Source organism: Argiope bruennichi, chromosome 4, assembly GCF_947563725.1.
Source record: "Argiope bruennichi chromosome 4, qqArgBrue1.1, whole genome shotgun sequence".
In the NCBI taxonomy this organism is placed as follows: domain Eukaryota; kingdom Metazoa; phylum Arthropoda; class Arachnida; order Araneae; family Araneidae; genus Argiope; species Argiope bruennichi.
In genome coordinates this window covers 4000158-4013160 of record NC_079154.1, presented here as the reverse complement: position 1 = coordinate 4013160, position 13003 = coordinate 4000158, and the positions used below count along the sequence as shown (strand labels likewise).

At 30.1% G+C, this 13003-nt stretch overlaps 1 protein-coding gene across 4 annotated transcripts in view; it reads left to right on the top strand.

Moving 5' to 3' along the window:
• Positions 1 to 13003, top strand: part of LOC129965482 (rap guanine nucleotide exchange factor 4-like) — a 612559-nt gene that overhangs the window by 583294 nt on the left and 16262 nt on the right. For all 4 annotated transcript variants that reach the window (XM_056079391.1, XM_056079392.1, XM_056079394.1 and 1 more), the window contains 6 exons: positions 72 to 150; positions 1784 to 1893; positions 3803 to 3888; positions 5476 to 5554; positions 7041 to 7185; positions 12081 to 12172. In XM_056079391.1, the coding sequence (XP_055935366.1) occupies positions 72 to 150; positions 1784 to 1893; positions 3803 to 3888; positions 5476 to 5554; positions 7041 to 7185; positions 12081 to 12172 (591 nt within the window). The remainder of the gene's footprint in view (positions 1 to 71; positions 151 to 1783; positions 1894 to 3802; positions 3889 to 5475; positions 5555 to 7040; positions 7186 to 12080; positions 12173 to 13003) is intronic.

The following is a 13003-nucleotide window of genomic DNA, read 5'->3' as shown; positions in this document are numbered from 1 at the left end:
GTATGGAAAAATATGACAATAAACATTTGTCAGTTCATATTAAATAGTTTTAACAAAATATTTTGTCTTAGGGCAGCTACTATAGTAACGAGAGAAAACAACTGTCATTTCCTGCGAGTTGACAAGGATGATTTCAATAACATTATAAGGGTAAGAATGCGATAATTATTTTTGTTCATTCATTTTTATAATCCTTGTTTCACATTTTTTGATTCATTAATTTCATTAATTTTTGTTTTGTAAAATTTAAAATTGGAATGTTTTTTTAAATAACGTAATATAAAACTGCCTTGTCGCTTTTTTAAAGTAGTAATTGTAGAAAATATAATAAATATGTAATTTGTTATGATTAACAAAATTGTAAGTTAATATAATTGCCATAACTTTGATTAATTTTAATTGTAATCATCAAATTAATGTTATAATTGTTCCTAATGCTATTAAAATTGTTTTTTTCAAGTTTTAAATATTTACAAACATACTTAGCAAATATTTATAAAATTTATATATCTTTATTTGTATAATATATGTAGAAAAGAGATAATTTGCTATTACATGTAATTATATCTCTATTAAATCAATAAAAAATGAAATAATGAAATGCCATTATTTTAATTGCTGAAATATTTAATAGATTTAAATATACAAAACTCACAAAGACGTGTTGTGTCAGTGACTGTTAAATAATTTTTCTTTAGGGGAAAACATTTGCATTTCTTTTAACATATTAATATTCTTAAAAGTATATAATGTAACTTTAATGTACTAATTATTATATATAAATAAAATAGATATACTTCAAAATGTGCTTTTTAAATTCAAACTTAAATATTATTTCCTTTAATTGGGTTATTTGTCTCTGTTATGTTTGCCACTTCTCATCACTTCTCCTTTCTCTTTATCTTTGGCATGATAAAAAGTAAAGTACGTTAAATTAAATTTCATTGGTAAATAGACATCATATATGTTATATTTAACCTTTCATAGCATGTAAATTTTAAATCATCATGTAAACTTTAAGTCATCAATCCTCATTTGGTAATTCTGATCCTATTTGTTGAAGAATTACTTCATATTTTACTGGTTGCTCCAACAACAAGAAAAAAAAATGACCCTTAATGTTTGAATATTTTTTTTTGCGTATGTAAATTGCATTTTTAAAAAAGAAATACTATTTTCAAAAAGGATATAGAACATTTGTATATGACTTTTTTTTATAAAGTTTTTTTTTTTTTTTTTTTTTTTTGCCACTGATTCAGAATTTTACTGAATCCAGTCATAGTAAAACTTATTTTATGAAAGTATATTAAATTTTTTAAAAACCTATGTAATATTTTACTTATAGTTTTCATTTCCAGTCATAACCATGACGTTAATCGAATATTAATATCTGGCAATCGCAAGGGAAGGAGGCTTCAATCTAATTTCATGCTCAATGAAAGAATGGGCCATTCCAAGTTTACTATATCTATTCCTTTCTTTCTGAACTACCTGTGAAAGAATTGAAAGTAAATAAGAGTGGATTTTGAAATAATTTAAGAGTTTTGCTTTGTGAAATAGCAATGGTGTGGAGCTAGAAAAATCCAGCGTGTGTGCTTGTGGCGTAGACTCATCCAAAAACCAATTCAACAACATTTCTATTCAGATGGATTTTGAGTTATGCCATTATCTTGCTTTTTATAAGATTTCGGTGATGAAATGGTCCAAGCTCCTGTTACAGAATTCATCACTTTTTTCTGAATTTCTAAAATTTGATTTTAATCGAACGTGTTTAATATTATAGGATGTAGAAGCCAATACAGTGAGACTAAAAGAACATGGCCAAGATGTCCTCCTGCTGCAGAAAATCCCGACTGATGGGAGAGCAGCTGATGGCACACATTCTCATTACAAGTGAGTTATGAATTTTATGTACTGTGATAAACGAGGCTTAGAATACCGGCATCGTGTGGTGCGACGGCGTCAGAGAATCATCAGTTTGTGATGAGCCATAGAGAAATGAACTTGTATTCATGACCTCAGTCTTTATAAACCTTTTTTCAAGGAATTTGACTAGGTTGTAAGGATGCTTTTCCCTGAACATTTGAATTATATTTTAGGATCTAAAAATAAAGTCCACACTTTTGTGGATTCTAGAACAGCCTTTATTTTTATTCTATATAGAAGAGAAATAACAATTATTTCTAGTGCATTTAGAGAAATAATATGCAATTGCGTTTTAAATGCATATTCTGAAGAAAGCTTATTTCACTAGGATTAGTTCACAAAGAACGTGATATCTCAAAAACAGTTCAATAAAATAGGGTATGCATGTATTAAAAGCCTTTGAGATTGTAATAATCGACAGATTTCATGAGAGCCTAATCATGTTTTACAGTTGCTTTCGTTTCAAAACATACTGCAATTTTGGCAAAAATATTCATTAAAGAAGGATTCAGATTTTAATAAATAACTTTTATTTTGTAGTCTGTTCCATTCTAGAGAGTTTTAGAAATTCATTTACTTTGCAGGTGGATATATGTGAAATGAATTTCATTTTTTTTATTTGTGCTGTTTTTAGAAATTGAAATTTTTGCTAAAATGTCATTAACTAAGCAGCTAAGTGTTATGAAACTACTTTTGAACACAACAAACCATCACTGGAACACACATATGTATTATATTCACATATATGTCAGTAATTAGCAAAGCTTACTGTAAAAGGATAAAAATATATTGTTTAGAAAGCAAGGAACTTTATTGTTATTTATTAGCTATCACAATATTAAAAAATCAAAAATACACGCTGTCGATAAAAAAATAAACAATTTCAGTGGGATTTTTGAAATTCTGCCGCCCATGCCAGAATCAATACTATCTGAATTAAAACGTGAGAGTTTCGGCAACATGCCATTTTTGCATTTAATTTCCTTATGTTAACTGAAGTTAAGAATGTATGTTTATACAGATAAGAGGTCGAAAACTCTATTATATGTCTTTGTGCAAGTTTGGTCATTTTACATAGTATTACTGAATATTTATCCAGAATGAGGCTAATAATATTGTTATAAAACCGATTTCCGAGTCTGATCACAAGATAGTCCAACTAACGGGTCTTCTTCATTTAATGATACTTACAGTTACAAGGCTTTTTCAAAAGAAGATCTTATTCGTTGGTTTTTGTTTTAGAATTTCGAAAAGCAGAACTGAAATATGAGAAAGCCTTTTTGCGACCCCTTAATCAGCTAATAGTGGTTTTAAGGGGGAAGAGGATGGGATATTTTTCATTAGAGGACGTACTCATTAACGGTATACCGAAGGAATCACTACCCACCGTCTCCTTCATAATCGGCCGGAAAAGCAATTCCGGAATGAAGGATTTTTCATTAAGGGATGGCCTAATGCTTTGAGAGTGTTTTTCAGCTTTATAAAAGTAAAGCTGTATTTTTGGATTAGTGATAAGTGACTATACTTTAATGAAAATATATTTCGAAATACTTCATAATTATTTAATACACTTTAAATACGAGTGTCTACTTTTCAATAGAATGTAACATTTAAGCGAATTATTTTCCCTTCCTCACTCATGGACAGGAATACTGTAAAAATTCGCAAAACTAATTTCAATTTTTTTAATAATGTCTTTATATGTAAGAGAATAGAAGTGTCTTATAGAATTGAAAAGTAGTATTAAAAATAAAGTCTTATGCGAGTTCTTAAAAAGAATTTTTAAAAAGTGCCATTTAAACAATAGCAATTACTTGTATGTTCTGAATGTTACCGTGCTGTACTTACTTTATTAAAATAGTAACATTTTGCGCAGATACATGGTTATGGCTGGTACGCCGCAGAAGATGTTGGAACATCTTTTGGAGACCAGAATAGACCAAAGAAACGACGATGCAACAGGTGAGTAAAGGGATATACGCTGTATATAATTTTATCTACTCGACTTATTATTTTCAATTTGTATTGGTACCTAAATCAAATACAGATGAAAGTACAATTTTAATGTAGCCCAAAATGACTAATAATGTTATACCAAATTCATATATTTAGCTGATGCATCTCATTCTTAAAAGGAAATAAATCCCTTTCTGAATTGCAGTTGTACTGATGACTCAGTTGAATCGAAAGAAAAGCTTAAAAGAAAGATTATATTTCTTGTTCAAGCCTTGTATAGTCTTAAAGCTTATAAAATGAATATTTGTTTAGTAATCACAATACTTGCAAATATGGTCACATAGGTTCTTTAGTGTGGAACTCAATGACACACACAAGAAGTAGAGCTAAACCAATTTATTAACTCAACTCTGAACTTAGAACTCAGTGACTGACAGATCTTCTGCTTTTATACTAGCAGGGAAAGTTCCAGAATACTTTTTCTGTAGACAGTAAGAAAAGTCCAGAACACTTGTCTGGCAGACTAAAGAAATGTCCAGAATCTTCTGAAACATGAAATCAAGGAATTAAATATTTACACAGACTTTGAATCGCATTATCTCTAGCGGGATTCGAACTTACGATCTCTTGATTAAGAGACCAGTGCTATGACCATTCGGCCATGGAGAGTCGACTGCCTCTTTTTAATGCGGCAATATTATGAAGTATAACTTCTATTTAATAAAAATTTGCAAGTTATATATTACTTACTTATTTGAAATGCATTACATGCACCTTCTAAAAATGCAGGTTTACTTTTTTGTTTTCAGCTGTGGTATATGAAAAAAAAGCTGCGCGGTGTATCTTTGTGCCCCATTTAACAATTCAGAATATCATATTACTAAACGCAATCCTATATTTGAATGGAAGTAAGTTTCAAATATCATTAATCTATATTCTACAGAATAATAAACGTTTAAAATTGAATTGTTTAACATGCGAAACTTTTATTTAAATGCGTAGGGGCGCCTAGTGTGTCATTCACTAGATGAGCAGAATATATAATGCATCACCGTGTCATCACTGAGCAGCGAAATATTGCCAGGAATGATATGACCGTATATGTGATGCTTGTATACACTCCCATTTACCTGTCAACTTTTCAAGACTAATCAATCTCTTAAAGATGCTAGACACCTCTTTCGACTCTAGAAAAACAATATGTTTAAACCCATGCAGATTTTCATCAATCCTCGTGAATGCCCCTTAGTTATTCAGGGCAGTCTACGTTCCCTGCCTGTATTGTGCGCAAACTCTGACCATTTTCACCTAAATCTACACCTTCGCCTGTTATTAAGAAACAAACCACCCCGTTCACTAGATATGCAGTCTCCGCAACTTTCCACATACCGCTAACTTCTGCTGCCTCTTATTATAAAAATTATACTGTAAAAAGCGTAACTAATGTTTTAAAAATGGATCTAAAAAGTATTTCTAAATGTTTACTTTGTTCATTTTATGGTCGTTAATCATCTAAGCGTATAATTACATACATTAAAATATTAATAATCTGAAATAATTAATCTCACAAATAAATGTTATTTCTGTTTGCAGATACGTTCCTAGAAGACTTTCTTCTGACTCACGTGATATTTATGCCAAGCCACCAACTATGTCCCGAGCTTATGAGACAATATCCTTTTCGTAATTCGTATTTAGTCTAAGATATTTAGATTCTTTTGAAATATCTCGATTTTTTTAAATGTATTTTTTGCTAAACAAATGCACCACCTCTATCAAGAATCGAGTTTGATATTAATCATAGAAACCGATTTAATTTCTTATAACGAAGCCGTTTTCAAACTGCGTAGTCTTTATAAAAATATATATATATAAACAGTTTTTCATGTTTTTCAAAATTTTGTACGTGTTTATGTGGTGTTGAGTGTCATGCCCCAAAGCGATGAAGGAAAGGGATTTAATCTTTTAAATTATTTAATAGTTAGGTACTAGACATTTATGGCAAACACAAACTATAAAGAATACAGAATAAACAACATTAAGAAGTTTAGCCTTTTACTATCCCTTCACGTCAATATCATTATCACCAAATTGCAATATCTTTTTTTGCTCTGCCTGATTTTTTTTTCTCTTAAAATTTTGTTTAGCGATAGGCAACTGAAGTTAATAACAACTGCTAAATCCTGAAATATACAACTGCTAAATTTCAGAATAGTTTTCAAAAAAAATAAAATTTCAATATTTTTTTATTCATAATGAGAAACCGTTATCCATTCCTCTGAATTTTTGTTCGTCTATCGTTTTTGTTGTTTAATCCATCAATGCAAATTTTTGCTTTTGCCATTAATTCTGAATTTTTACTTACGCCTGCGCGAAGTATAAAAAAGAAAGCATCATTTCCGTACTGAAGCAGAAGAAGCACTTTTGTTCACTTTTAACTTGAAATTTTAATGAATTTCCTCCTTTTAGACCTTTTTGAGTCCGAAAAATACATTTTTGGAACAAAGTGTGTCTGCGAACTCGATTGCTAAAAAAATCTGAGCCAGATGGCTGACCTTATTACCACATTTGTAGGTTTCTGTCAAATTTTGAACGAAATTCATTATCGGGAAGTCTATCTGCCTCTGCTAACAAAACAGATACGATTTTTCATTCAGATTTTCAATCTAAATTGTAGAATCGTATCAAATTCGTCAATAGATCGATATCGTTTGATGAGATGACACTTTAGTATGCAGGTGAAGGCGATGACTCAAAAGTTAAATAAATTTAATTTCATATGTGATTTTGTTATTAAAATTGTGGTATTTGTCAGATTTCAGCTTTAATCGATCGAAAAAAAGGAGCTTTAAGTGTATATTCAGTTTCTTCACTATACTCTTCGAAGCAAGAAATTCTCATTTGCAGAACGTTGAGCATTCACGGTCTTATCAGAGGGTTATAATTTTTTGCATATGAGGGAGTAACATATTTATTACAAAGAGTACGGGAGAAATTTTTGAGCAAACAATCCAACTGTTTTTTTATTTATATTTTTAATGCCTACGAAATAAACATCTCATTTAAGATTAGATACATATTTATTTATAAAACTTCAGTTAAAAATGATTATTCTGTTTATTATTTGGAAAGTTGCGCTTTGCCCTTAACTCGCGCACCTATAGGATAGACGCCACGAATTGCAGGCAGGAGAAGGAGTTCATTGTGGCCAGCAAGAAACGTGTCTTACAATTTGTACAAATCTGGGCGACGATCATTCGCTCTGCATTCTTGGAGGACGAATGCATCGCTGCTTTTCTACAGGTAAGCACTTTGGAAATTACATTTATACAGGGTGTTGCCGAATTCGACCGACACATTCAGAGCGGTGATAGTAGGCATCAAGAGGATAAAGAATCACCATACAATATAGGGTCCCAAACGACGTTTAGTAGCTGAAAATCGCAAAGCCATAGGAAGTCCGAGAATGGGTGAAAATTGTAAAAAGTTAATTTTAAAATAACAAATAATGTTTCAGTTATGATTTTTTTAAAGTGAAAGCACATTCATAATTTTTTTTCAAGTAGGTAATAAGCCGATTTGATGGTCCAGGGGATCGTAAATGACTGAAAAAAGTAGTTGACAACCCATATCTGCAAAACTATTAAAACTTGCAGAAAAATAAAACCTTGAAAATGTAAGAAAAATTAAGCTCTTTAATCTGATATAAGCGTGTAATGTGAAAACTGAGGTGTTTTTAAGGTATTCAAGAAAAGCTAAAATGGGCACCAAAAAACATCGTTGCACCATCGATATCGATGTTTGCAGAGGTTGTTGTCGAATTGGAAAGATAAATTCAGAGCGGGAATAGTTGGAAGTAAAGAGATGAAAAATGATCATAGTAGATATGTATAGAGAGGTTATCATAAATCGTTTTATGCGAAACGGTTATCTTTAATTGTCTTATCGCGAATAACAACTATGGAATTTTAAAACGGATCTCTTTTAATGTTTTTTATTTTAAAAATTTTGCCATCACTTAACAAATTCCACCCTCGTGTTTACAATCGATAGTACGTGTAAAAATAGTAAATGGGTTTGATGTAACGATTTTAGTATGTTTCGAAAACTAAGATTTAAAAATTATCTTATATTTAATTCTTTTTATTAATATATTATAATTATTTATCTTCCTTTTGATTAATTATATGATTATACAAAAATTGCTGCGTGGACATGTTAAATTGATACATTAATAGTTTATAATAAAGGCTTTATTTTATAATAGTTAAAATACGATTTAAATTTTTTAATAGTTTGTTTAACTTGAAAAATATTAATTTATTTTTTTAGATTAAAACGCGAAACTTGAGTCATAGCTTCAAAAGTACCTATTGAGGGTTTTTTTTTATTCTTTTCTGGACACATTAAATTGAAGAAGTATAAAAGTTGTAAAAATAACATTTTCTTTCCTTTCAAGCTGCATATGAGCAAATTTGCATCGAATTGCCACATTTTCATTGAATCGTGACACTACTATATTAACACACACACACACACACACACACACACACACACACACACACACACACACACACACACACACACACACACACACACACACACACACACACACACACACACACACATAAAGAAAAAAAAAGAACCCGAAAATTAACTGGAAATAAAAACACATAATACATTTAGATTTCAATATGCTTGTTTTTTTTTATTATTTCAAAGTGAAACAATTTTTAAATAAAGGTTGTAAATAAGTACGATTTTGTGATAGTTCAGTTGCTAGACTGCATCCAAAGCTTTATCGTACAAAAAAAAAAAAAAAAAAAAAAATTCAAAGCGGAAATAAATCCGCTGTGAAAACGTGAACATTTTAAAGCTACTGATGCAAGTCATTTAAACACATTACATTTATTACTTTTGATAATAGTATTATATTACCTTTTAACACTGGAGACGATCATTTAATTTTAAGATAGAAATTTTATCACACAATTATACCTTTATTACCACATTCAGTATACTTACAGAATTCTTATTCTATTCGATTTATGCGCATGCAAGTAAACATTTTAAAATATAATAATTAAAAAAATCGTTAATCGCCGTCTGATATGCTAATTGTCTGAGAGTTTTAAATGCGGCATTATGAATCGAATTTTTACTGTACAAGTCAAATAAATTCGATTTTTTTTTTATTGAAATGCTTCTTTAAAGGAAAGTGGGATAACATTTCTCGTTCATCAACACAAATTAGAATTGGCAATGTGTCTTTTATTATTTCATCATTTATAAATAATTTTTCTTTTTATCAAGAACATATAAATAACTATTGAGGTAAAAAATTGACAAATTTCAGAAAGGGATGTACTGTGCAGATTTAATTATTTTGTCACCTTAGGTAGTATATATTCTGATGCCTCCTCTTTTAAATATTGGCCAATTAATTTTATTAATGACAATGAATGGGGACGGTATGAAACGACGTATACGCTTTTACAACGTAAAAATGACAAAAAAAAACGTAATGTTTTATAAGATTTTATAGCCAATTAGCTTGTAGAAAAAGCATCCGCCGTTGGTTATTTCAGAAAACTTTGTCGAACCTTTAATATCTTTATAGAAAATTTGTTTTAGTTAAGAAAGTTTCATTTTCTTTTGTTTTAGAAAATAGTGATAAACAATTTTTAAATATTATTGTTTTTGAAAATTGGTATTCAATTAATTCTTGGTAAAACAGAAATTTCTTCTTAGAAATACAATATTGAAAAGAATGAGAGAATGATGGCAGGGCATTCTTTTTCTCCCCTTCAAATGTTAATAACATGCGAATTTTTAAATTTAAAATTATTTTCTGTATTACTAATATTTTTTAGCTTTGGATTTTTTTTTTCTAAATTATATTACATTTACCTTATGTTTAAAGAAATTTAAAGTTAAAATAAAATGGAGAAGAAAATCTCATATATAACCACTAGATGGCGACACGAAATGAAGTTTAAAAACAACGTGTGAAGAGATTTCGATGCGAATATGAAACTTTCTTCATTTGCAAATTCCCTAATAATATAAAAAAATATTTGTCCATATTCTTTCAGTTCTATGTAAAATTTGTTTTTTTTTTTTCAATCTCAATGATCTTTTTTCATATTTCTTAAATATGAAAAATGCGAAGTTTTTGTTCAATTTTTTTTGGCTATGTAAGATTTTCTAATATGATCTCTAAATACGCCATAGAATTTCTAAAATGGTGATGAATGAATATGATGATGATTAAATGAATATGATTAGTTACATTAAAAAAAAGGGATATTGCAACTTTTTATTATTAAATATTAATTGAGAAATACTTCTGTAGGGCAAAGGAAACCACCCTTTCAATTTTAATTCCACCCATTGATAGGAAATTTTTGATCTAGGTTCACTCTCACTCATTCTATATTTATTCATATCACAAGCGCCATCTACTTATTGTATATTGAACTAAAAACCAAACTTTGGAAAAAATATAATAGTTTTATTATATTTTTAAATTCTTTATTTATACAAAATAAACCTTCTTTATCAATAAAAGTGTGGTTGAAATAAGTCACTAAGGAAATAATATTTAAAAATATCAATAGCAAATATTTATCTAAAAAATTGTGCATTATATATCTTTAATTCAAAGTTGGCCACTTTGCGCAACAAGAATAATGTATTAAACATTTATTTTCAATAAACATTTCCATATGCGACAACTTTTAAATTTTTTTTTCAAAAGTTTTCTTTGGTTTTATTATAGCATTGTACCTGTAACCAACCACGTACCTGTACCATTACCATTTGTTCTTCAAAAATATTAATAGAAAACAGCTGATGCTTATACATTTTTTTGTTTTAAATCTATAATGTGAACGGTCTGTGTGAAAGAGAGCATGGAATACAACTTTCAAATCAGTTGACTGTATTTTGAATTTTTTGAAATCATTCTTGATCTTTTTGTCTATATTTTTGGAGATTTTCGAGAAATTGTGATTATTGAAATTTTAGCTTCAGTCGCCATATTAAAATGCAGAGCATCATAAGCGTTATTTTTTACATCATCATGTGGTGGTAACATCATAAGCCAGATAACAACTTCCGGAGAAGAGTGTACACTTTTGTCTAGTGGCTTTGTTACTCGGCTATGAACCTCAACTTGCACATTGGTGATCCTGGTTCTGAACAACCGCATCCTTCATTCAGCTGTCGTGGCTCCATCTACCGGCAGCAACCACTCACACACGCTCGCCGTCGCCCGCCATAACACTTGGCGCGATAACAACGTTCGTCGCTCGCCATAACGCCTGGCGCGGTAATCACGTTCGTCGCTCGCCATAACTGGCGCGATAAACTCTACCGACTCACTGATGGGGGACTGTTGTGGTGGTAACATCATAAGCCAGATAACAACTTCCGGATAAGAGTGTACACTTTTGTCTAGTGGCTTTGTTACTCGGCTATGAACCCTAAAGTTGCGAATTCGAACCTCAACTTGCAATCACATTAGGCGTATTTTTTCCTTTCTTTTTAATGACAAGTTTTAAGTTGTAATTATTAACACAAGTTATTGTACGATTTCTCCACCAAGTTTTTCAATCCCAATGCTCTACAATATCTTGAAGATGTCATAATTTTTTTTTTTTTTTTGATAATAGGTCTCAAACTATTGCAACATTTTTTTATAACTATGTATGAAGATGTAAATTTGCTTAGACTAATACGCATCTCTATGGCCTTCAAAATGAATTTTAATATATACGAATAGAACAATTTTCAAGAAATCTGTGGAGTAGGTACTTTTGCAACATTAAGTCAATAAATATGTACCGAAATAAATATAATTTAGTTATATAATAATAAAATCAAAGGCTGAGGTATTGTAAATAGAAAGGACTATGTCATTTGAGAGATCGCCGTGACTAATATAAAGAATATACAATTAGGCACAACGAAAAGTGTCTGAAAAATAAATAAATAAATAAAAAGGTTATCCAAAAACCTGCAGATATTTTCTGATTACATAATTAAAAAAAGTTATATCTACTATGTGAAAAAGGAAGAAAATAATTATGTTATATTTACCATCATTTATAAATATTTATTGATTTGTTTATTATATTACCGTCATTCATAAAAATACATCATACTCTATTAATTCATAAATATTTATTTTGTAGGAGCTTCATGAAGCTATTGTTGAAGACTGTAAGAAGTATGGTTTGCATGAAGAACTATCTGTCATATCAAGGATTCTGGAAACTAAACAAAAGTAAACAAAATTGTTTATGGTTTTTATAATTTTATATAATAATACTCGAGTTGAATCAGAAAACAGATTCTTTTTACATGTCTGATTAATGTGTGTGCTTTTGTACATTTGAAATTTCTTTTCAATATTTTAAGGAAATATTCAAAGTATTTTTGAGATGTTTGTTATATAGTGTCCTCGAGGGGCATTTCAGAATATGGGGATAAGAAGCTTCCGTTATTGTGATTGGTTCGCGCCCCTGTGATGGATAAGGAAATGGAATGATGTCGGCTACTACCTACTAATGAGGGAACGTACCTATGAGAGGGATTGTAACGTCGCCGGCGATGGCCTTAAGGACTCATAATTCTTACTTGTTCTGTTGCTGCATTCCGATAATTCAATATTTTTGTATGCCTTCGAACCGGTTGAAGTAGCTGTTAATGGCTATAAAACGTTTTGCAGAACTATGACATCAATAGAAATCTAATACTTTCTTAAAAGCATTTATTGTGCGCAATAAAAGGCCAGGTCTATTTAGTTAAGCCACGTGATCAAATTCATCAGTGGCATTGAGACAATTACTTACCTTTTTTGAAAAGTTATCCGAAATATTTACATTATGATAATTGATGGGCAGTGGCAGAAAAAGAGCACGCTGGACATTGGTTTATGGCCATGATGGCTTAATGGTAAGCTCTCGGCTTCAGGATTGGAAAGAATAATGTTCTAAATTTAATTTCATTAAAGAATTTTAGTATACACGAATATGGTGCACATTAAATTTGACGTCTACCAAACGCTCCCCTTTGGTGTTGTATGGAAGTTTGAATAGAAATACCAGAACTGATG